The sequence below is a fragment of the Eptesicus fuscus genome, chromosome 5 (assembly GCF_027574615.1).
Source record: "Eptesicus fuscus isolate TK198812 chromosome 5, DD_ASM_mEF_20220401, whole genome shotgun sequence".
In the NCBI taxonomy this organism is placed as follows: domain Eukaryota; kingdom Metazoa; phylum Chordata; class Mammalia; order Chiroptera; family Vespertilionidae; genus Eptesicus; species Eptesicus fuscus.
In genome coordinates, this window is record NC_072477.1 from 19,072,421 (window position 1) to 19,099,272 (window position 26,852).

Below are 26,852 nucleotides of genomic sequence, written 5' to 3' on the forward strand. Positions count from 1 at the left end.
CTGATCTTTGATTTCCCATCTTCCAGAATGGTGAGAAATAAATGTCCATTGCTTATGCCATCAAGACTATGATAATTGTTATAGCAGCCTGGGCTGACCAAAATGCCTGGAAAACCTTAGGATCCATACCCCTCATTTGACAGGTCTCTTGGAACCACAATACAGCTCCATCTGAATGCTACAACCTCCAAATGGCCCATGCTGTCTGCTGAATGACACCCCTTGGCATCAACAGCAACTTGAACCATTGCTTGGACTGCCTGGCTACCCTATAAAATGAAACAAAATCAAAACAAAACAAAAACACCAAACAGCCTCTGTAGCACAATTAGCTCCAGCAGCCTTTTTGAGACATTCCAAAGAGTAAGTCCCACCCACCCAGGTTTGATTCATTCAACCCACTCCTGGGGTTCTTTGTCACTGCCAATCCCCAAAGAGCTAGTACATAGGTCTGTTAATTTATGACAGGAGACTTAGATTTCAGGTCAGGGGATTTAACCTGCTGTAAATCCAAATTTGCATGAGGATAATGGGCATTCTACTACACTTTATGGCAATAAGCCCTAATGTGTTAATTAACCACAGAACACATTTACTGATAAGCTGTTCATTAGAGAAAAACCTGAAAACTAGCAGTGTTATCAGAGTCCACAATTTTCACAAATCTCTTTCAGAAATACTTTTTTTTTTTTTGCCTACAGGGACTAAACGCTAGCAAAAATCACAGAGCAGTCATTCTCAACACTAGTTTCATGAAACTGCCAGTGTGATAAACACTGAGAGGTGAGAACTGGTTTTGTGGATTTCACTTTATGTTTTTCATATAAGCTTTCTCTTAATCTTAAATTTCTTTTGGAAGAAACTGCTATGGATGAGGCATTGGCTACTTCTTTACTGTTTGTCTATCTTAAACCAGAATTGGCTCATTCATTCACACAGAAAGTGTTTTTTTATGAATCAATACTATTATAAGGGAGGGAGGAGCCCAGTAAATGAGGCAAATTCCTACTGATAGTACATCCCACAGTTAGTCTCATTTCTTACAAGGACATTTTCACTCCAATCCTCCATAGATTGAGCTCTCACAAATCACTTTGTCTGGACCTTGATGTTTTTCATCATTAGCACCATTATTTGGAAAGCATCCACAAAGCCCATGGCCCAACCTGCCTCAGCTGCACTAATGCAATGGCCAAATGTAATCATTTCAGCACTGACTGTGCACTTAATAAATGGCAGCCATGGTGCCTTGGCCCAGGAGGGATACAAAGATAAATAAGACAACGTTTGTCCCCAAGGAGCAAACAATATGTTAATATCTTGAATCTGCCTCATTCGCATTTATCCTTCACTTCTGTAAATAACAGTAATTTAGTTGGAGCCTGTCTAGAGAAGAACACCATATACACTGATCTGATAGGTGGAGATAATCTCCACCAATACATGTTACACTCTCTGTTCCTGAAAGTCTCTACTACAGATTGCTTAAACCACTGACTCTGACATGTGATAATAGCATTTTGTTACATTTCTTCATGATCAGATTCTTCAAGTGTTCTGTGTACATAAATCTTTTCTCATCAACAATATTAGTTGCTATAAATCCCTTGTACAAGAAACACACAAAACAGAGAAGATGGGAAGTTGTTTGAGAACAAAATATCCTGTCATATCACTGTTAATAAAAATGCAAAGCATTTAATGAATGGCTTATATTGAATTGAAGTTAACTGAATGGACATTGTCTTCTAGATATTATTTGGTATCTTTTAGTTTGGAAATATATGAAGTTAGCATTCCATTAGCTAATCACATAAAAATATCCCCTAAGTTTCACTGTTCTACAACTATGGCTTTTAAATTTTATTATAGCAGATAGATGTTGAGGCCCTCAAGCCCACAACTTCAGTAAAATTTAATGATAGAGCTAATCAATTAGGGAAAGGAGAGGATAACTGCGAAGCATGAATTATTGAAAGAGTACATAAAAATACATTTCTAAAAAATTTACAGCAACTCAAAATAAGTCTATAAAATATTTCTTAGTAAGATTTCTCCTTTATACTCTATTTAATGAATACATTTTTTAAAGTTTGTAATTCCCCCTAGGGATGTTGTTTCAACATTTATGTTTGTCATATCATCAGCTTCTTCACTTCTCCTGGCTTTTTTGCCTCTGAATTTCAAAATGAACAAGTCCCGCTGGTTCAAAAGTAAAACACAGTTGCCCACTACCTCTGAATCATCAGCTACAATGGCACTTTTAGCTCTCAACTTATTGGTTCTCCCTTTGTCCCTAAGCCCTGCTGACTACATTACCCACCTGGAGACTTTCTTTCTTGGCTTCCACAATACCACTTTCTCTGAACTCCTACCTCTTTAACTTTTCCTTTTAAATCCACAGTTTTCTTAAACATTAGTGATTCTCAGAATTCTTTTTTTCAAATCTATTGTCCTATTTGTTTTGCTTTCTTTCTTACCTGATTTTATTAATTTTAATGTTTCACTATATTCTTTATATTCTGGTTACAGCTACAGACACCTATGTGAACTCAACCCTGAGCTCCAGATAACACTAGTACCTCCATACAATACCCTCAAAACTAAACTTAGCATTTTCTTCATTAAGCTTGCCTCTCCCCCAGTATCTCCATATTGTATTAATGTTGCCCAAGCCAGAAACTTATGACCCCTCTCTGCCCTTACCCCAATGTCCAATCAAGTTGATAACTCTTACTAATTGCATCCTCCCTTCTCATTCCTAGTTTTACCCACCTGTAGAACTAATCCCTAGCTCTGGTGCAAACATCCATCTTCTACCTTATATTGCATCAACCAGCCACATTGAGTTATGTTTCTATGAAATGAGTTAGAATATGTAAAGTACTTACAAGAGTTTCTGGCATATAGTAAGCACTCATTACATGTTGGCTGCTGTTACTATTACTACTATCACACTACACCACCCCTACTTCCTCTGTTATTCATATTTATTTACCACACTCACCAGGCTATATCACATTTTTATGCTTTTGCTGATGCTATTTCCTTTCCTTGAAATTCCTCCTCTGGCCTAATTCCTCACTCTTAAAATATATATATATATATATATATATATATATATATATATATATATACACATATATATATATATTAGAGGAAGGGAGAGGGAAAGATAGAAACATCAGTGATGAAAGAAAATCATTAATTGGCTGCCTCCTGCATGCCCCTACTGGGGATCAAGCCCGAAACCCCTGCATGTGCCCTTGATGGGAATCAAACCTGGGACCCTTCAGTCTGTAGGTTGATGCTCTCTCCACTGAGCCAAACCAGCTCGGGCTAATTCCTCACTCTTAAAAAAAAAAAATTAAAGTTCTGCTAATATTCTTTCTCTTTCAAGAAACCATCTCTAATATCTTAGGTTAATTCAGTTCCCAAATTTGAGCTTCAATGTAAACCTGCCAAAACTTGGATCAGATCATATAGCTTAATATATTACAATCCTATCTAATAAAGAGGGAATATACTAACTGACCCTCACATCATCACAAAGATGGTGGCATCCACAGCCAATAAGGAGGGAATATGCTAATTGACTGCCCTGCCCTCAAACATGGCGGTACCCACAGCCACAAGACGGCAGTGCCCAGTCCCCTCAGCCCCGCCAGGGTGGCAGGCATGCAGCAAGGCCCCCAGGCGGGCCTAGCCGCTCTGCTCACCTGCCTCTGGAGTCCCCCAGTCCTCTCAGCCCCCCAGCCTCCCAGGGCCGGCCTGAGGCACAGATAAGCCTCGGATGGTGGCTGCCCAGCCAACGCCCAAGGAGCAGGCAAGCCTCAGATGTCAGCTGCCCAGCCGCCCAGGGCCAGGCTGAGGCACAGGCAAGCCTTGGATGGCAGCTACCCAGCTGCCCAAGGCCGCCCAAGGCTCAGGTAACCAGGGCCAGCCTAGGCTTGTGCTGCTGGCAGTGGCAGCAGCAGAGGTATGATGGGGCTTAGCCTTCCCCTGATCGTCGGGTTGCCTTCCGCCCCTGAGGGCTCCCAGACTGTGAGAGGGGGCAGGCCGGAATGAGGGACCCCCCCTCTCCAGTGCATGAATTTTCATGCACCGGGCCTCTAGTATATTATAATCAATTATCTGATTTTGTCTTCCATTTCAACTAGGGCAGGGATCAGCAAACTACAGCCTCTTAGCCAAATCTAATGTACTTCCTGCTTATGTAAATAACTTTTTATTGGAACACAGACACACCATTTGTTAACATATTATCTCTGCCTGCACTAATCCTAAAAAGGCAGAGTTTAGTATTATACTACAGATCCTATGGCCCACAAAACTATATCTTCACTGTATATTAACTATTTACTATCTGGTCCAGAGTTTCTCGAACTTGGCACTATTGGGATTGGGGGCTACATAATTCTTTGTCAAAGAAGAACTGTCCTATGCATTGTAGGGTGTATAGCAATAGCCTTGACCTCTACCCACTAAGTTCCAGAAGCACTCATACCCCACCACTTCACTACTCCTTTACTCTACTCATCCATCCCCTCACTCCAGTTTTAACAACCAAAAAATGTCTCCAGACACTGGCAAATATTCCCTGAAGTCAAAATTGTCCCAAGTTGAGAACCATTAACCTGGCATTTTGCAGAAAACATTGCCAACCCCTGAAGCATAAGGTCTTCCAAGGAAGGAACTGGGCCCAGTTCACTTTGTATTCTCAGACATGATGTCTGGAACATAACAGAAGCTCATTAAATCAATCATTTAAAGGTGACTGTAGGATTGTAAGACATTCAAAAGCATTTTAAACTTCATAAGAATTTTATGCTTAAAAGGGACATTGGTGAACATCAAGCCAATTCCCTAATGTTACAACTAATTTTTGTTTCCTTTATCATTTTCAACAACACCTATCAGAACTGTTCCATTAAAAACATCTATGAAGAAATATTATGTTGAGAAAGATAAATATCACAATCCCATTTGATTACCAGGAATTTAAGAACTATGAAATCACCACATTCAGATTTCATATATACACACACATTTCATTTATCCCTGAATGAGATTTCATTTTTACTGTCTTTGAAGAAGAAATTATTTTCATTTTGCAGATGAAATAATTTGAATTAGTCTCAAACTATAGTGTGAAGAAACAGGAACTTCCTTACAGTCAATCAAGAAATTAATTCAAAGGATATAAATTATTTTCCACTCTCTTTAATAAACCTATAGTATATCTAGTATTGCTGAAAGTAGAGAAACCTCTGCACCAAGGAACTAAATGCCTACCAGAAAAGCTAACAACTGAATGTAGGGCATTTTAAGTAACAAATAAATGACAATAACAACCAACATTTATTGAACATTGACCTTGTGCCAGTATTACAGCATCTCATTTGATCCTCATAAAAACTCTATGAGGTAGGTATTAAGCTATTCATTTTACAGATGAAGACACTGATTTGTGGGAAAGCTAACTTATCCATGAACAAGTACATAGTAAGTGGCAAAACCAAAACTTGAACCTAGAAATCTGCCTCCAAAGTCTGAGTTCATACACAGAATACTATGTCAATGTGCTTAGAATTTGGAAGTGAGAGAAACTTACTGGTAATGGGATGATCAATCAAGTGGGTAACCATGAGGATGAGTCCTGAAAGAATTGGTCAGTGTCAGACAGCAGAAAGGGAGAAATCCTTGGTTGGTAGAACCAAATAAAGACTTTTTAGAAGCAAAAACTCAAAACTTATATTTAGAATAACATGAAGCAGCCACTGTGGTTAAATACAGGGAGGAAGTGAGACAACAATGAAGCTAAACTACAAGGAGCCATGAGTGGAAGAGAAGATGGGAAGTATATACGATTCCCTCATGTAGTTTTTCATTGAAAGTAAGGACTGAGTTAGGGTGTAAATTAAGCAGGAGACAGGATCAAGGAAAGGATTTAGAACATGTTGATAGTTGAGGGAATAAAAAAGGGGTGAAGAGAAGATCTGAAAAAAAGACTCCTTAAAGGGGCTAAATCTCAATAGTCTAAAGAGAAGAGCAGTTACACTCCAAGAGGAGAAGGAGAGCTCATCCCAAAAGACAGGGTAAAAGAAGGTAGCAATTTATATATTTGAAAATAAATCTAAAAGTGGAGGGAGAGGAATTTAATAGGCATAAGCTAAATAGTTTCTATTTTCTCCATGATGCATGAGATAGACCATCTGCCAACTTTTGCTGGTGAGGGAGAAGATGAGGGACAGGGAAGAAGGAGAATTTCCTTGGTTGATTATTGGTGTGCAATGTTGTTGCCCTATGCTACATCTTCACTGATTTGTGAAGTGAAAAACTGGTCCTTATATCTCTCTTGACATCTCTGCAGAAATTAGCTATGGCACACTGTCCACATAGGGAACAGAGCATCAGGTTACAATAGCCTCAGAACACTAATGGAACAGTCATTTCTGCATTTGCAAAGCAATTTCAAAAAAACATTAGCTAATTAATTAGCTCAATTATTACTTTATACCTGTAGGTATATGTGCACAAGGGCTCCTTTTTTGGGTCTCCTTTGAGGCATTTGAAGACACAAGAGATTTTGTTTCTGTGGGAATGTTGTGGTAAATTACATTTGCTGTAAATAAGTGACATTTTTAGAAAGCAATGTATTCCACTGAATTTATCCTGAAGAGGGAAAAAAATTGCAAACCTAATTAAGAAACTCCAAGAATCAGACTGATAATTCATAATAAGCCTCCTCTTTCTGGCTTTCTTGGGGTATTGGAGGCAAATAGCTCCAACTTCACAGAAAATATTGGGGTGGAACAAAAGCACATGTGTGCTCTGCACCTTGAGACAAAGGTATGCCACTACTTGGCATTTATACCAAGAGGAGCTACTTTCCACTCAAGTTCCATAAGGAAAATCACTCTTCTATTAACAGGTGGAGCAATATCAATTTGCCCAAAGTGGGAAATCAAGCAAAAACAACCTTCCTCTCAGAACAATCAATGACAAGGAGAAAGAAATAGGTCATTGGATCCAATCTCCCACAGGACATTTTTGCCTGAATAAATTGCCTCTCCTATAAAGTGGAACCTCCAATGACAGTGAGAGACCATTATCTAGAGTGGGTTTGACCACAGTCTCACCAACCTTTTTCTGAGGTGCTTACTTTCCTTTCATCTTCACCAAGTCTTTTGATTCAGTTGGTGGAGATGGCAACTGTATTTACATCTCAACTCCAACCTTTGCTAACTGTGTGACCTTGGGCACGACACTCACTCTCTTTTAAAAATTCATAAATTTGTTGTAGGAATTAAATTAGGGGATAGGAATGAAGCACGTAGCACCATGTACACTTTGCATGCACTTACACTGTTAAGTGCTCAATAATTGTTGGTCTTTATTGTTGCTATTATGTTTATAATTGCTGTGGTCAGAATGGTTTTGGAAATGATGCCAGTGAAGGTCTGGGGCAAGAGAAATAATTGTAAATGAATAATAGGTGATGTCAGTGACTGAGAAACTCAAATCCTACCACAAGGGCATCCCTATAAGTCTCAATGAGACTTGCATAGTTAACTGGGTTGGAGATTAATCAGGAAAGTCTTCAACACAATGAACTTGGCCTAATCAATCAGCTTCATTATTTCTTTTCAAAAGGCTAATTCACTGTAGAGCTATAGGATCTTATGTTTGAAAGGAAACTAGAAAATAAAGACCAGCTACTCATTTGATGATATAATTTCCTCAACAAGCTCAGCAAGGTGGTTGCCCAAACTCTGTGTAGGTGCCTTGAATGATAGAGAATGCATTACTTTGAAGGTAGCTTTGGACAGCTCTCATTGAAATGTCTTCTAGTAGTAAGTATTTCATTTCCACATGTTTGCTTTAGTTCTTCTTAAAGACAGATGAACCACATTTAATCCCACTTCCAGAGGACAGTCATTAATGTATGATGACAAGTCTCAACCCCTGGACTCAGGCATCTTTTCTTCCTCAGGTTAAACATCCTTGGATCCACCAGTCAACAATTTTTATGTTAGACTCATGATCCTCTTTATCTTTGTCATACCTCAGCTCTAAACATGTTGCAATCTATCAATATGTCAGCTAACTTTTAAAAGCTTATCATACACAATGGAATAGAAACACCTCTAGTAATCACATCAGCACACAATGATGATGATGATGATAAATACTATTTACCAAGTATTTTCTACATAGCAAGCTGCATTCTAAGGGTTTTATACTTATTATCTCAGTTAATATTCATAACTCTATTCTCATGAAATAAATAAGCAAAGTGAGGCACAAAGAGGGTTAAGCAACTTGCCCAGCCTTCCACACTTATGTGCAAATGGGAGTAGAGCTAGGCTTCAGAGGCTGTTCTCTTAGTCAATAAATGATACTATAAAACTAACATCACCTTTGTTTCATAGATCATACCTCCATTAATTCAACCTCAAATCATGTACACACATATTTCTATCATTCCCAACTCCCTGCCATTCACAGAGTTGATGGTCATGCTCTCTTACCTTCCTTCAAGTCCCTAATATAAATGTTGAATAAGATAAATCATTGTGACCGCCACCTGATCACATAGGTCAATGTAGACCCATTCAGAAGGTCTCACTGGTATATTTAAATAGTTACTCCTTTACTGAATAGCTCTTATATCCAATCTCCTTTTCTCCATCTTTTTGATAAGGATATCACAAAATGTATTGCCAAACACCTTGCTGATATTTAGCTATGCTAGATCTATAGTACTTTGCTGAATTATTAGTAATACTATTGAAGGAATATGTGAATTTGGCTGAAATGGCATGGCTTATTTTTAGTGTTCTTAGTGAATAGCTGTAGTTCTGTTAATCACTCTTTTCTATGGGCTCATACATCCCTAGATCCACCAGTGAACAATTTTTATGTTAGATTCATGATCCTCTTTATCTTTGTTATATCTCAGCTCTAAACATGTTGTAATCTATCAATACATCAGCTAACTTTTGTCTGTTAACAATTCCAAAATATTTCCCAGATTCCAATGAAGCTTATAAACCCATAGCTTGCATTATCTACACTTTTTCCATCTTTGATATTTAGGAACCTCCTCTATTATCTACCATTTCTAAAAATAGCACTAACTTAATTTTAAAATTTTATTTGCAAATTCTTTCTTTATCCTGTGATGTCATCCATCCAAGTCAAGAAACTTGAATTAATGCAGAACAATTAGGTGTCTTCTGATATTAAACTTCCTATCTTGGTTTACCTATGCAAGGACCTATTTTCTTGTCAAGAAGGAATTATTTTACATGATTTAGGCTCTATGTTGCAAATGACAGAAAATTCAACTCATACTAGTTTGGATAAAAGAAATGATTTATTCAATCATGGCTAGAAAGCCAGGGGTAGTCTAATTTGAAGAATGTTTCATCCAGGGCCTTAAAAATGTCACTAGGATCTAATTTATCTCCATCTTTTGGCTTTGTTATTCATTCTGGCTTCATTTTTGGTCTCTATGTGGTAGCAAGAAGGCAACCCAAAGCTCAGTTATATACCACCCAAGTTCTAGCCAGAAGGAAGGAAAACTGCCTCCCTACAACATATCAACAAAAAAGTCCTGAGCTTGTATGCCACTGATCCCAATTGGGTGAGGTACCCACTTATGTGCAAAATAACCACGGCCAGGGAAATGGAAGTCCCTAATTGACTTAGTGCTCACATGCTCACCATGGAAGCCAGGAGGGGAGTCAGTGCCATTGCACTATTTTTTTTTTGAGGACCAGGGGAAATAAAAATCAAGAAAATTTATCCAGAAATCTGGAAATCAAGACCAGGTCTCTAAAGAAAAAGTACATCCACACGTCTACTTCTCTATCAACGGCTATCAACTATAATGAACAGCAGCCATTCTTTGACATTTGTATTGTGGCGTTAACTGAAAACCATCTTTCTGTTTGTCATAGTAATAAATATCCTGGAGGCTTTAGCCCTCCTGATCTATTCTTTAGGTACATACCACTTTCTTATAGTCCCCCTGGGCTAAGCACTCACACTGTGCCTGTCTGTGAAATAAGCCTCCTGTCCATCACACAACCCCAGTAGCTCAGGGTTCTTTTCTTTTCCTCTGTGAGAGTGCCTTTCTCTCTCCTGCCCATTTCAGTTCCTTGTAATCCAGAAGGTAACCTTTTTTTTTCAGAATATCCAATTTATCTTCTTCATGAAAATTTCATTCTAAACTGGATCATGTCATATTGCCAATATTTGACATTTCTTTTTTTAACCCACAAAAATGACAGTTTCTATGGTCAACCCAGGAGGCAGCTCCTGAGACATAGGTTCTCTTCTTTCCTTCCTTCCTCTGCCACCTGCTTCTATTTCCCAGCCTCTGATTCATATTGCCACTTCCTTCTACTTTGTTGGAATTTTTCCCCTCTTGGTCTCCTTCTTGTATTGGTTCTTCCATTCTCTCGAGGTACTTTCCCTTCAAGCCCCATAATGCTTTTCTGCATATCTTCCTAATAGCAGGAAAATAAATCCTACCTTGCAATACAAAACTTAATAAGCAGCAACTTGTTTTTCTACCCTAGAAGTTCTCTGCAGGCATGTTCATTTATTGTTTCAGTGATCACTATCCTCATTTTACAGATCAGGTTATGGATGCCCCAAAGGGGTCGGATGTTTTAACAATTAGCATCAGAACTGGAGGGGGCAGACAGGTTCAAGTCAGTAGCTCTTTTTTTTAACTACATTGGACTCTCCTAACTTCTGCAGTTTTGAATTGCAGAAACAACAAAGAACAGTAAGTGGTTCCTTGGCTAGATCTGACCAATAACCTAGCAACACAAATTATATCAATAGCATTTGCACAGTGCTTTACAGTTTATAAAGCACTTCTTCTTTTTTTATCCCATTTGCTCCTGACATAATAATGCTAAAGTAGGTATTATTATCTGATGAAAAAACTGAGGTGAAGAGCAGTCAAGTGATTTTCTGTTAGTCTTATAGCTGGTAACAAATACGTCTAGGCAAGAGTCAAACACTGGACTTGTGCTTCTTAAACCAAATGTCCTTTATCTTCCATGCTGACTATGAAACGCTTACTTGAATTTTGCTCGCCCTGGGGCCCCACAGTAGTCTCAATAATGGGAAAAATAACATCTTTAGGACCAATGCCATACCTAAATTTACCTGATTATAAAAAGAGATATTTTCCACCACCTGAGAAATCAGGAAGGACAGCAAAACAAATGTTTGGGAAACAAGTTGGGAAAATAAGAGAAGGAAGGGGAAAAAGTATAGTGAGTGAAGAAGCAAGAGGAGAACACACACAAAAAAAAAAAAAAGAAAGGAAAAGAAAGGAACTGATAGCATAAGAAAGAGCAGAAAAAGACAGGGAGGGTAAAATAAACTGAGTATATTAAAAAATGAAAAAGCAACAAAAAGCCACATTATCCCAAAGCCCGCAGGTGCCAGCAATTCAAACAAACGTATAGCAATTAACAGAATTAACACAGCCTTAAATAGCTTGGCTCACCAGATGTGGACTCCTAACAGGGTTCTATAAAATGTAAAGTTATTACAGATTAAACCATTAATCTTCTGTTCAGAGACTATCTCTGGCTGTAAAATTCCATTCCAGTTTAAATGGCTAATAATCACAAAGGGATGTGGAATGTAATGGGCACAATGATGTTCTACCCAATCCTTTTTCCTTTAAATATGTGTTCCACTCTCCAATTCCTGTGTTTTTCCTTCCTCTCCATTAGAGATGCTCTGAGAAAAGAGAGGTGAAACAGACACAATTGTCCCAGAGGTCTCAGCAGCTCACGAGCTTCTCTATAGGAAAATGGAGAACCAACATATCAGGGGAGAAGTAACATATTGAGATGAAAGGGGCAAAGTGAAGGAAGACCCAGATCAAACAACACAGAAAATCCCAACATAGGAGGATACTATGATGGGCTTGAGTCAGCTCCCTGGAGCTGGAAATTCATGCAACTCGGTCTTGATTTGGCTTTCCTTCAATGCACTGTGCTTTATCCAACAACAATAGCTCAGTAATGCCAAGGACAGAGGAAAGAACTGTATGTCTTAACAGGGAGGGCCCTTGGAAACTGAAATGGGAGTCAGAAGGAAGCACTTTTCTATAGACATTTTTAAGATTCAGAGTCACTTTCCCTCCTCAATACTAAAGCCAATGGACCACCCTTTCAACCCTGCTCTTCAACCTCCTAGGACAAAAAACATACATCAGGAGAAAGGAATAGATGGATGAGCATCAGAGTCAAGGAATTACAGCCTCATAGGCAAGATGCCTAGCTGAACTTGTCATTCTACTAAGATTCCCAATGGCTCCCCATTACCTATAAAATAAAGCTCAAGGGTATAGCATAACATCAAGCTCTCTATGACCTGGCCCCTTCTTACTTGATAGCTATATTTTTTTAGAAGTAATTTTATAGTTTGTGCCCTGAAATTAGCAAGCTGTATGTTTCTCACCCAGACACCATGATGGGTCGTTTCCAGGCCTTTGCTCATGCTGCCCATTCATCCTGAGCCACCACTCCCTCCATTCTTCCCTGTTCACTTCTGCTCATCTCTAAACCTCACCTTGGGCATTGTCTCCTCCACAGAGTTTTCCTGAACCCCAAGATATGTTATGTCCTTCTACTCAGCAGCCCCATTGTGCCAGAGAATGTCTCTTTTCAGTCAGTTAATGTAAGTTTACAGCTGTGAAGTAGGTGAGTACAGAGTTTATTCTTGTATTATTTATGAATTATTGTTATTATTATTATTAACCTACTTTTGCCCACCCTTGTATTTACTGAGAGCTCACAAGGAGCTAGGAACACAACAAAAACAAAAATAAAACAGACCCGTGAAAACACGAAGAGGAATGACATACTGATTTTGTGACATTTAACTGGACACAAATCCTATATTGATAACCAGGCTGTGTGGAGAACCAGAACAGTTTGATGACAACTTGGACCCTCTCTATTGTGGCTTGAACAGTGGTATCAACAGAGGCGGTGTGCACACAGGTGCAGTCACAGTGGAACCAGAATGAAACATTCAGATGGGAAGATAGTGCAGTTCCAAAGATAAAACCTATTTTGTGCCGCATGCAAAGTAACCATTATCTCTGTATCAGAAATCCCAAAGTCCCTTTATAATGTCCCCATTTTGAAGAAAATGACATACAAAAGCACCTACCTTAGCCTAAGGCAGTGGTCGGCAAACTCATTAGTCAACAGAGCCAAATATCAACAGTACAACGATTGAAATTTCTTTTGAGAGCCAGATTTTTTTAAACTTAAACTTCTTCTAATGCCACTTCTTCAAAATAGACTCGCCCAGGCCATGGTATTTTGTGGAAGAGCCACACTCAAGGGCTCAAAGAGCCGCATGTGGCTCGTGAGCTGCAGTTTGCCAACCACTGGCCTAAGGTAACTCAGAGCCACAAATGGCAAGAGAAGACATAAAAAGGAAGACAGAGATAGGGGAGGGAAAAAGAAATTGTGAAGTAACTGGAAACTGTTCTAAAGGCAGATGGCTAATGTGGGTAAGTGGGATTTATCAAGGAGCAAAGTCCCAATATAGCTGGAAGCTTTGGCTGTTTACCACGTAGTCAAAGAGAAATACCAAGAACAAGAGAAGAATTTACCAGACCTGCCCACAGAAAAGTGAATTGTAATGATTAAATGGAGAGAAAGAATATTCCAGGACTACAGTATACTCAAAGGTATCTGTTTAAAACTCTGAGGTAAATAAGAAAGCATTTCAAGTCCCTTAGAAAGACTATAATACTCAACATGTAACAGAGAGATGGAACAACAGTTAATAAAGTTATTGTGCCTACCATTTCCCCCAGTGTTTTGGACTTTCTTTTTCTGTCTTTATCTGGATTTAAGTGTAGAATTATATTGCTAGCTAAGGTATGTGTATAATTTGATTGCTAATTACTGTTAATGACACTTTTTCAGAGCTACCGTTAATTGTTAAGCTTTGAAGTGACTGTAAAAGCTGTCTGCTCTCTACTTAGGCAGTGAGAGAGAGAAGGGAGATTTTGTTTTTCTTAGATTCTGCATGCATCAAGTCATTAGAGAAACCTTCATGTTTTTATGAGTGTTGTTTCAAAATGCTCAAGAGCATCCTTTCTGATGGACAAATTTTGGAAATTTCTCCTTTGTCTCAAAATATGTAATTGAGAGCCGTTTCATACAATCAGAAAAAGACTGGTGTTAGAGGCCACCCCTAGATGCTATCCAGGAGAAATCCCTGCACAGGGCTGTTTCCCTACAAAAATGGATGAGTTCTCCACTGCAATCAATGCCTCATTCATTCCTGAGCCACATATGCGGTAACAAAATGTTCCTATCTATTTCTGATGAGAGTGCAATTCCAATATAGTGTGATTTAACAGTGTTTAAGAGCCTTTCAGAGATCATTAGACACTAAGTAGTTTATACCTTCATTCTATCCAAATGGGAGTAAACCTCATGGAAGGAGTATTCTGTCTACTACAATCCATCAGGAATGACCAGTAGAGTCCCTGCAGTTAACAGAAGCCTAGGTAACATCTAACAGAAAAAGGAAACACTCTTTGGGTTCCCTTCTGTAATTTGTCTTTCAGACCAAGAACAATACAGAACTGTAATTGGATGTTTTCCTCCTTTGTCCCATTTTTCCTTCCTAACCCTTCTTCTCAAGTCAAACATCATTTATTGCAGCAATGCCCAGCTCAAATATCAATTTTTCTCCAAAACTAATTCCCACCTAAAACTTATCTGTTTCCTCTACTCAGTTAGAACATTTAGTAGGTAGCACTGAACGCGTGGTGTTTTGAACTATAACTGTAAACTTACCGATCTCATCTCCCTTCATAGATTATAAAGGCTTTGAGTACATAGACCTTGGCTTGTAAAGAAACAAGTTACAGCACAAAAAAAAGGCACCAAATGAGTATCTTATAAATTTATCCATTCAATAAATACTTGTTCTGTGCCTATTTTATACCAGGCATGACAGGCACAACTCCTGTCTGGACCTGGCTCAGAGTTGAGTGGTGTGGATGAATACATAAGCAATGCCATCTCATGTATGACTGATATTCAACAAATTTCAAATAGCCATAACACACATAAAACCTGTGTCCTGAGAGGAGGGTCATAACCTGTCATAGCAATCTTCATCTATAAGAAAGCACACTGTTAGCTTTGTAAAAACTTTCCCCAGGGAAATGGTATAGATATCTTAGGCAATAAAGCTTAGCTTAGATTAAACAAAAATGTACAGTAGACTGCTCTGAGGACACAGTGTTCTGGAAGAATTCTACCAAATCAAGTCTGATTCTTTTTTGCCTCAACAATTGACCTTAGTGATTGAATATACACTTGACTGATGCTCCTTTGCTCTCAAACAGAGGTATCAACACATCAGCTACAATAGCATAAATGAGTAATGGCAAAGTCCACTGCTTTCTCACATCTGCTAGCTTCCAGGGAAAGAAAAAAAATAAAAGGAAAAGCAAGCCGTCTGGGCCTTAATGTTACATTCTGCGAATTTTCTTTCATCTCAAATAATGAGACTCTTGGGAACACCAAGTTTGGACAAGGTAAAATAATACAAATGTTTTAGGCAAGACACACAACCACAAATTGTCCACTTTCAGTTAGAGCTTTCCCTATGTGCCACGTCAAAAGTACAAAATCAAACTTTACTAATGATTAAATTAGTAAACTAGTTCCTAATGATTTCAAAGTCCTTTCACCTGTGTCATTTTATTTTATTTATAAAGCAAAGCTACCTGAGAAATAAGGTCCCCCATTAGTTAAATGACAAAACTAAACAGAGCACTTTAGTGGTGAACCCAAGATCATGCAAACAACTTAAGCTCTGACCAAAACCAAGGGCTCTACTTCAAGTCCAAGGTCTTTTCTGCTACCACATACAGAGCCAGTAACTGAACAGTCAGTGCATTAAAAGGAGTGTTTGAACTTTACCTCTTTAAGGCAGCCCATGAAGTTGTTGCTGACGGGTGAGCCTGGCAAGTCAGCGGTACTTGGGCTTCCTCCCACATAGAAGAAGTCATCCGAACCCAGCATGGTGTAGTCCTCTTGAGTGTAGCCCGTCGTGGTAAGGATGCCATCAACAGAGATTGTCACCTGGTAGAGGGACATAGGGACAAAAACAAAATCCCAACAATGACCGTATAGTCCTATCAAAATCCAGTGGCTTCCCCCACCTGTGGCTTCACTTTCATTAAGATTTTGGTGAGGTATTCTTTCTAATTTGGTTTTATTTTGGGATGTGCAGCCAAGTTCCATTTTCTGGTCTGCCTTCCCTGTGGCCCATGCCTGCAGCATTCCCCTGCAGACTCCTAGGAGAGTGTGTCAGAACTGCCAAGCTGAGCAATTTGCTCTACCCATTGCACTCTTTACTCAGTCAGGCTAGAAAATGGAACTGTTCTCAGACGACGCCACTTGTCTCAGTTCATTGTTAAAATTATGATTTAGTTTTTAATGATTGTTGATTATGGTGGTAGTGAAAAACAGCAAAGGAGACATTTGACGATGGGTTTGTTAGGGGGTTGGTCTTTGGTTATTGATGATTATTTTCCTTTTTTTCTTTTCTTTTTCTTTTCTCTTTTATTTGTTTCTTTTTGGACTCACACCACGCTGACAAACATGCATCCAGGTAGGGAAGAAGAAGGGTGTCAATGGTGATGTGTCATGGATGATACATGCCATGGCCATCCCCAGAATGCCAACCCCTGCCCTCCCTTCACTGCCATCACCACCACCAAGAGAAGAAATGACCCAACCAAAGAAGCAACTCTAACAAAAAGACATGAATGATGATGCATAATAACCAAAACAATAATAATAATGCCCATAGGAAAGAAAGAGCACCCATACACCCAACATCCATGAAAGGAGCAGAGGGCAGAGAGAAGAGACAGGGCCTCAGAGCGTGCACACACCATACACTGACACACCCATGCAAAAATTATCTGGAGCCAAGAGAGAAGGCAGAAGAAAAAGGGGATGGAAGAGGGAAAGGGTGAGGAGAACTAAAGGAAAGAATCAGAATCCACTTCACCCTCACATGCACTGCACCAACAGAAACACAAGATGAACGTGAAAGAAAAGAAAAGAAAAACACTCAAAACTAAAGGGTCATCTTTCCCCTGCCTACCACCTCCCTCACTAAAAAAAAAGAAAAGAAAAAGTCCAAACCCAACCCCCAAATATATGAAGGATGAGAAGAAAATAAAAAAGTGGAGACAAAAAAAAAAAGGAGAGACTGAGAAGAAAGTGGAGTTGGTAGATAATTTGATAGGTTGTTAGTAATGAGGAGGAAAATGATGGGACAAATTCTGATGCCAATGGGGAAGCCCACGAGACAGGAGCATGCCATGCAGAGTGTGAACGGAGAACACAATTGGTGGAGCTCCCTTGGGCCATGGTGGGGACTAAGGTGAAAGAAGGGAAGAGAAGAACACAGGAAGCAGAGTAATTTCCTCCCCAGATCACTCGTGGCAGCCGTGGCCACACACTAGGGAGAGAAAGCAGGGGTTAAGGAATGGGGATAGTAAAAGAAAGGAGAAAGAGTGAGGGATAGCAAGACACGGAGATTAGGAAAGTCCTTAACAAAAATCTTGTTGTCCCTAGTCTGTGACTTCAAAGTTGAAAAATAAGAAAATAAAACAAAACAAATTTAACTAAATGGAGAAACTTTCCTTAAAAAAAATTTTTTTGGGGAAAAAATTACTAACTGGAGAAACCGTTCCAACCAAACTCGTCCAAGTATCATTTGCAGGACAGGTACATCCTCTTCCTTTATTTATTTTTTTAAGAGAAAGAAAAAAGTTACATTTAATTCAACAAAAATTTTAAAAGAGAAGAAACAAGTCTAAAGAGGATTAAAGAGGGGTTAGGGGAGGAAAAGAGGGCAACACACGGCAAACCCAAAAAAAGAGACAATAAGAATGATATCTACCAGACAATGTAGTTTGTTTACCATAGCGTGTCCGATGCCTGAGTGCTTTGCGGAAAAGGGGGAAGAGAGGAAATTAAAAATTGTGAACAGAACGATTGTTAATTAAAAAAAAACTAAAAAACAAAGATGAGTCGTTAGGGTGTTAGTACATTAGTCGGTTAGTAAAATGACACATTGCATGAATGATCTTGTGTTAGTTTTTTCAAAAAAAAGGCACCCAACACAGAAAAAGAGAGTGGGGAAGACAATGAGACCAGGACTCTGTGGAAAACCTGGCACCCCGGGCACAGCCAGAAAAGGAGTTGCAGTCATGTTTAACTTCCCACTTCTTCCAAATGCTCCTCAGATCAGAACTCACAGTAATTAGAATTAGCATCATACTTACTTTCCAAGGGCTCTTCCGAAAGAACACCACCCCCTTTTCCTTCCCACCCTCTAGCAATACACATTCCACCTGTCCCCAAAGTTTATCATTCCACATGTAGATAAATAGATAGAGCAGAAATAACAATAAGTTGGGGATTTTATTTTCACATCTGACCCTGACTACATGCATAGACAGTCATGACTTTCTCTTAGAACGAAAAGAACTTAAAATGTTTACCAGTCACATCTAGCATAGGAAAGCTACCTTATGTACCTTACTCTAGGATTCTGTAGGTAATGTAAAGATCTGCGACCCCGGCTGATTTTGTATAGATTTGTGCAGTAGGAGGGAAACATTCTCCTCTTTCTTTTCTTCTCAGTTTAGAATAACTGTATGGTTAGAATGCATCAAAATAGTTGGAGTCTTCTCTATTCCCCAATGAAGTTTTTTGTTTGCTTACTTTGCCAGAATGCTTCCTGTTGGAATCATTCCCCATTCTCTTTAAGAATGCTTTTCACGTTTTTAAGTATTTTAAGCAATTTCTTGTGTGGATAGCAAAGAGGACTAGGTTAAAAAGAAGAACAGAGGCCCTGTGATTAGTCTCCTCTTTCCTGTTTTCAAATGTTAAATTGCCAACACACCCAGAGCTGGGAATCTGGAAGGCTGGAAGACTGGTAACCCAGGTTTGTGTTTGTGGTTTGGCAAAAGTGACATATAAAGGTAAGTCAATTCATGTGATAGCCATGACCGTGGACTAGGACAAGGTCGTGAACCCGAAACACAAAGCAAAAACCAAAAAAAAATCCCACAGAAATACCTGACTACCATGGTCCTTAATCTCAGTTATGGTTTAGAATGGGTTGTCCCCTCTCCTTCCTTTAATCAGAACCCCCAATAAAGTACCTGGCCATGGCCCTGACTTGGCTCAAAGGCAGAGCCATGAGGAGATGACCATGAAGGAAGAAATAGGGAAAGTTCTACTCCATTTGGTAATGAGCTCTAAGTAAGCTTTCCTCAAATGAATTTTGGACACAGAAGACATTCATTCTTACCAAAAAGTATATGAAACTGCCATAAGCTTGTTATTAAATATTTATGAAGCAATTTACAGTTTCATTGAAATAGACAGGGGCTTCCCACCCCTACAAATGTATCCTAAAGAACTCAAAAGTATGTTATAAATGTATTTTTAGTAGGAAAAATACTATTATTATATGATTCAGTGCTGAAAGGATTGAATTTACAAAATCAACTCCACTCCTCTGAGATTTCCCTCTTTCAATAAATTGTGTCTGGATGCAAAAAAAAGTCAGGATTTCAGTGAGGTCCAATCATTGGTGCACTTTCTCTATGAGGTTCATACTCCCTCTGCCAAAAACGCCGCAAAGCTCTAGGGCCTCTGTAGCCTCCTCTAAAACTGAGAGCTCTGCTTAGCTGCATGTTTGGTGACAGACACAGTCACCTTCGTGACAGAGCACTCGGCCTGTAAATTGTGTGCCTGTCACAGCGAGTCTAGCACCCAGACCACAGATGAGCTCATAATCCTTCTGGAACATATGGTACTTTGCATATTGGCCTCCACACATGACTGGGGAGGATTGTAATCACCATTTCACAAATGGAAATGGTGGTGTGGAAAGGTTAAATGGCTTGTCCAAGGGCACAGAGCAGAATTGTGTCTTAGAACTTGGAAAAGAAACTCTCTGAGTTTGCTTCCCTTTGCTTGCTGATTAAACAGAGAAACCAACATCTGAATTATAGTTTGGTTTATCCCCCTCTCAGTATAAAGAACTGAATTGGGGCCCAATTCTCTTTTGGAAGTGTTTTTAGTAGAAATAAAAGTGAGCCTTTCTCTAGCTAATTGGAATCATTTCTAGAATGGCAAGGTAGTCTGGGGGGTAGGAGAGAGTTAGAGAAATAGATTGGTTGATAGAACCACAACCCAAAACTGCTTCCCACTACATGAATAGTTTTCCCTCCACTGATGAATGTCTCAAGGGTGTTACAGTGTACCTGCCAGTCAAAACTGGCAAAAAGTCATATTTCACTTGGTCTAGAGTCTGCAACTCAAATGTGTCAAGCCCTTATATGTTAGCAAATGGACATTTGACTTGGGCTCTCTTGACAGCTGAGAAGGTCTCTTTTGAGTAAGTATAGATGGGGATGATGAAGAAAAACATCAGCAATAGAATTCTTTGGCGTTGGAGAAAACAAACAAACATGGAATAGTAATTCAAAAATGTTCAATCCAGCCCTGGCCAAGAGGCTTAGTTGGTTGGAGCTTCATCCCATGCACCAAAAGGTTGCTGGTTCAATTCCTGATCAGGGCACATACCTAGGTTGTGGGTTTCATCCTCAGTTAGGGTGTGTAAGGGAGGCAACTGATTGATGTTTCTCTCTCACCTTGATTTCTCTCTATTTCTACCTTCATCTCTCTAAAATCAATAAATATATCCTCAGGTGAGGATTAAAAAAATGTTCAATCCATGTACATTAAGATGACTGGGGACTCTAAGTCTTGTGGGTTTTTTTGGCGATTTCACTACAGACAGAGTAGAATTGCCCAACCAGGTGGCTTTCTTGACATACTTCAGTATGGAAATGGGTGTTTCATATATTTTGTGTTTCCAATGTGTGTGAGCCTTCTCCGTTTATTTAGCATTATTAAGGAGTTACACTTTTATCAAACAAAAAACATATGCAAACACCTGTCAGGTCTTCTGCTTTCATGTTTACATTAGAAGGCATTACATCAATCATATCGCAGAAGAAAATTTGATAAGCACTTTCCAGAAATTTGCATAATGTTTTCTGATTAAGAGAGGATGGATGCTGTCCAACTGGGTTGAATGACAAATTCACCAGAAGAAAAACCAAGTGAAAATAGCAACCTGGAAAAGACAGTCTCAGCACAGATATCGACTTTTAGAGGAAAAGCTTTTTGAACTGAAGTGGGCTTTTAGGTGTTATCATTGTTGTTATTGGTTATGAAACTGAACCGACTTCACTGGGCTGAGGCTCTCAGAGAGTGTTGTCACCTGACAGAGTTGCCTGCTTAGCATCAGCAAGTGATGGAACTTCCCAAGCACGGAGAGAACCAGGAAAGGCTGCTCCAAAGTTGACTTTTTTATTGGGGTCCTTCCACCTTCCAGGCCTCCAAATCAATTGAAGAGTCTTAGAGGTAGAGACATGGACAATAAAGTAGGACCACCGCACCAAGGAACAGAGAAACAGAGGAATTCAGAAAGGTTCCAGCTAATTCATTCCAAGGCTAGAGGTTAACATCACAACTGAAAAAATCAAATTGGGTGAGGGGTGGTAAATGAAAAGGAAGAGAAAAAGGAAGACTTTTTCTAGAGGGAATTAAAAGTATGGCATCATGGCAATGACTAACTTAATTAAAAAGAAAAACATAGATTCAAAGAATGGGGAAAACCTACCACACTGCAAAAACAAAACACTGTCTCTAATTTAACAGTAATATAACAAGACTCAAATGTGTAATTAAGAAAATGATTAAAAGAAATGAAAGTACTTATAACTTTTATTATCTACACAATTGAATTTTTCTTAAATAACAGGCACAAATGGAGAATTGAAGTACGGGAAGAAGCACATTTTAATAATTTTCCTTGTGAAATTGCAAAAACTGGGAGAAAGTTAGACTTTGATAGATGCAAACCCATCTCTATACCCCTCTCCACCTCATCTATCACCTGTTTCACACACTTCCTCTCTGACTACCTAAAAGGAGCCTCCAGGCACTCTCTCCCCTCAGCATTACCTGCCGGAGGTTGCGTGTCACTTTGACATCATGCCAGGCGTTGTCGTTGAATTTTCCATTCACTGGCTCCACAATGGCCTCAAAGGCCCCGGACCCCAGGTTAATGACCAAGGAGACCGCACCATCCTTCAGAGCCAGGTTGACATAATCAGCTGACTTTCCCGTGTGCAGTATGAGCCCATTCCGCTGCCAGGTCTTAAAGGAGAGGGTGATTTCATCACTGCTGCTCTGGATTGGGTTCTGAGACAGGTCGTAGCACAGGTACTCTGAACCTCGGAAAGTGGCCACGTTCTCCTCTCGAGCTGCAGGAAGGAAAGGAGGAAAGCAGTCAATCAAATGTTGACTGGCATGAGTCAGATAGATCTCTAAAAATACCAAAGAGAACACCCCCTCCATGGCTGACACCAATACTATGCTTCCTCCAACTCTTCCCAGAAGACTTATATCTAAGTACCAGGAAAACCAGGAGAGGAGGAAAGTGCAGAGAAGTTCTATATGCAAGGGTAGAAACCAGCACAATAGTGCAGGAGAGCTGGCTGCCTTTCCTTCAATTTCTTTCAGAAAAAAAACTAAAGGGAAATTTCCATGCAAAATAATAAAGTAAGGTTTACATCACTTTTGTTTCAATGATAGCTTTTAAATGCTTGGAGATGAGCTGGTTTAGAATGTATAATTAACAGTTCTGACAAAGGGTTTTTTTTTTAGCTCTAGGTAACTTTTATTGACCAAAAACTAAATATCAATTAGCCTGAAAGATTTGACTCTTATTCGGATCCATCAATAATCCACTTAACATTGGTTTCCATGGTAGAGTCCTCAGCCCAGTGGAACATGACTGGGTTGTTAAATAGGAGGTTGTACCTGAGAAGGTGATCAAGCAGATGAGGAAAAGGGAATAGAATGAAATTTGGTAATATGCTATGATAAGACAGTAATACTGCCCTTAGACTCCAAGAGACCTCTGCTCTAGGGGTCTCCTGTTTTAAATGGCCCTTGTCAGACCATCTCTTCCAATAGGACTAGGATGCCACAAGGCCAAGATGGCATTTCACTGGAGCCATGCTCTCTTTCAAGACCATGTTCCAGACACCGGGATCCTATAATTCCCTATTCCAAAGCCCCAAGTCTGTTTCCTGGGCTTGTGTAGGCCTCTCCTCTAGATCTATTGTCTGAAGGAAAATCATGTTATCAATGTGGATACCTCAAGCTCTGAGGGCAGCCATGGGAGACTATTTGTAAGGCTTTCACAGAGTTTGGCCATGTAAGCTGGGGCATCCATGTACATTAATACCAGACCTATTGTGATATAGGATGGAGCCAAAGGTGGGAAGAGGTGGGGACAGGACACAGGCTGAGGACCAGAGGGGCTGGTTCTCCCTGTGCTAGCATTTCTCAGTGCAGAACTCTGAGGAATCCAAAACTTCTAAAATGTGAACCTGGCTTACCAAGGTAGTCTCAAAGGTATATTTTTCAAGGAAAGGGGATGGAATGTATTTTATTTAATCACTAGAGGCCTGGTGCATGAATTCATGCACCAGTGAGGTCCCTTGGACTGGCCTGTGGGATTGGGCCAAAACTGGCTCTCCAACATCACCCGAGAGGTCCTGGATTGCAAGAGGGTGCAGGCCAGGCCAAAGGACCCCACCAGTGCATGATCAAGGCTGGGGAGGGACACAGGAGGTTGGCCAGCTGGGAGGGATCATGGGAGGGCTCCAGTACCAATTGGCCAGACCCCAGCAGCAAGCTCACATACTGGTCAGAGTGTCTTCCCCCTGGTGGTCAGTGCATGTCATAGCGAGCAGTTGAGTGGCCTTAGCATATCATTAGCATATTACACTTTAATTGGTTGAACGGCCAACCGGACGATCAGACACTTAGCATATTAGGCTTTTATTATATAGGATTTGTTGCTTTGATGTATAATTTCAACACACCACATGTAGGCTTCCATTTGTCCTCCTACCCTGCCTGACAGCCTCACTTAGAGTGTCCAGCTTCCTATTAGGGTTTGTTAAAAGCTACCAAAAGCACCTCATTAATGAGAAGAAATGAGCAACAATACAAGGTTAGATATTCAGTTTCCCTTTAAAAAGCAGGGGCTACAAAATAAGGTTGAGAGAATTCTATTTTCCCTTCTAGAATTACACTTTAGCCTTTTCAACCAAAGCCAATTCTACCGCAACTCAGATCCTTATCAACCATCACAGCCCTTGGTCAGTCACTTAAATTAAATAAGTATTTTCTCATCATGAGATAAGAGCTATAAAGGAGTCAGCCACTCTTATAATGTGGAGAAATGACCACCCACTACATACCATTAAATTAATCATAGCATCATTACATCATTAAAACATCAACCTCAACTTCATACTCCAGAGAGTTAAAGAAGAGATGAAGTTTATCCTGTATGTTCTTGGTGGCCTCAATGACATGTGTCTACCTGCATATTTCTGTTTGCACACACACACTGGTATAAGCAAAAGGGATCTGTCTACTTATAAACTTACACATCTATATATATAAAGAGCCAGGATCCATAACAACCAAGGCTCCATCGAACACTGGAAGTCAGTGCTGGGTTGCCGTGGTGACCCATCACTGACTGCAGCTGGTGCCGGTGCAGTGACCCAGCACTGACTGCTGAGGGGGCTGCAGATCAGGCCCAGAGAGAGGTCTGCAGAGAGAGAGGCAGGGTCTGATCCCCAGCCTCTGTGGCAGCTGTTGATCAGCCGTTGCCTCTCTCTTTCTCTCCCAGCTTCACCAGCAGCCACCCTCTGTTTCTCTCCAGGCCTCCTCAGGGGCTGCTGATCAGCCCTGCCTCTTTGATCAAGCCCAGAGATAGGCCCAGAGATGCTGACTGGCATAGAAACTGAACAGTCAGAACCTAATCAGGGTGAACTGCGAAGGCAGAACCTAAGATGGGGGCTGAGGAGGGGTTTTAAGGGCAATAGCTGTTTGGTATAAGGTGTAAGAAAGCAGTTCAATTTTTTCATGACCAGTTTGGTAGTATAGTGCATATGGCTGGGTATCAGTCCAAATATAGGTATTATGTGCTTTTGTCTGCCAAGAGCATCTCCTCCTTCTGAAAAAGGCTCCCCCACTCATTTAAGCAATTCTATCCTATATAATCTATCTATACTACTAAAAGGGTAATATGCTAATTAGACCGGGTCGACCGTCCATCTTCCGGACGTCCAACTTCCTTCCAGACAAAGCCATGGTGTGGGGGCTGAGGCAGAGGCAGTTAGGGACGATCAGGCCAGCAGGGGAGAGCAGTTGGGGGCGATGAGGCAGGCAGAGGCAGTTAGGGGCAATCAGGCCAGCAGGGGAGGGCAGTAGGGGTGACATCAGGCCAGCAGGGGAGGGCCGTTGGGGGCAAGATCAGGGCAGTTAGGGGTGATCAAGCAGGCAGAGGCAGTTGGGGGCGAGATCAAGCTGGCAGGGGAGGGCAGTTGTGGGTGAGATCAGTCTGGCAGGGGAGGACAGTTAGAGGCGATCAGGCAGGCAGGCAGGCAGAGGCAGTTAGAGGCGATCAGGCAGGCAGGCAGGTGAGTGGTTAGAAGCCAGCAGTCCCAGATTGCAAGAGGGATGTCCAACAGGGATTGGGCCTAAACCGGTGGCTGGACATCCCCCAAGGGGTCCCCCATTGGAGAGGGTGCAGGCTGGGCTGAGGGACCCCCACCCCCGTGCACAAATTTCATGCACCAGACCCCTAGTATACTATAAGGAGCAAGTACTACTCAACACATAACCTATGCCTGTTGTATTTTACCAAAATAGCCCCAAAATTTGTAGAGTAGAAATTTGACACTATTGGCATGTTTGAAATAGATCTAATCAATGTCCTAAGTGCTGTGCCTATTGTCACAATCTCTCCTCTCATTTCTGAAGAAATGGCTCTGTTAAAATTCAGCTAGACAAGCCCTTGTTCAATAGCCCTAAAGTGACTCTCATAGAATAGAAGATGGTAAATCAAATGAAGTCATCACCATTATGCTCTCTTCCTACAAGACACAAATGTGCACAGAGCCAACCACTATGCCTGTCCTTGGCACTACACATGGCATATTAACGGGGGGTTTGTATAAACATTTAAGTTACTGAGAAGATAAATGAGCAAGGAAAGGAGGCCTTTAAAGAGAATCTTAAATTAATCACATGCCCTTTAATGGGTAAGGCTTGACACAGAACAGCAAGGCACCAAGATATTATTTAATGTGTTACATGGTACTTAATATGTTTCATATAATTAGACCAAGGAGTCTGTAAGAATAAGTTTTAGAGTTATAAGGGATGTTAGAGATTGCCCAATTTAATGCCCTTGTTTGATTAAGAGACTGGTGACTAGGAGTAAGTGAGTTGCCTAAGACAGTATTATTCTGGATTTCTAGTGCCTCTGGGTTTCCTCTAAATATCTGTTACTTTTCCTTTTACCCATCACTCTGGATATACCACATGCTCTTCCTACTCTACTTCTCGAGGAATATGAATAATTTCATGGAACTGTGTACTGACTTATAAACCATCCCACAACTTGCATAAATGGAGCCAAAAACCTATTTACCCCACCCTTTGTAAATTATACTCTTTCAACAAAAGAAATGTGTCCCTTCCTCCCCTGGAATCTGGGTGTGTTTAAAACAAAAGAACTTGTCTTATGTGGAATGCCATTGAGGAAAAATGACATCATTT

The 26,852-nt window shown here is 40.2% G+C and overlaps 1 protein-coding gene across 5 annotated transcripts in view; it reads right to left on the minus strand.

Moving 5' to 3' along the window:
* The window catches only part of NRXN3 (neurexin 3), a 1,497,182-nt gene that overhangs the window by 1,120,975 nt on the left and 349,355 nt on the right, over positions 1 to 26,852 (minus strand). For 4 of the 5 annotated variants that reach the window (XM_054715858.1, XM_054715857.1, XM_054715860.1 and 1 more), the window contains 2 exons: positions 22,161 to 22,462; positions 16,011 to 16,172 (listed from right to left, as the gene is read on the minus strand). In XM_054715858.1, coding sequence (XP_054571833.1) covers positions 16,011 to 16,172; positions 22,161 to 22,462 — 464 coding nt within the window. Of the gene's footprint in view, positions 1 to 16,010; positions 16,173 to 22,160; positions 22,463 to 26,852 lie in introns of those variants that run through there. The other variant, XM_054715861.1, reaches the window with a different exon arrangement.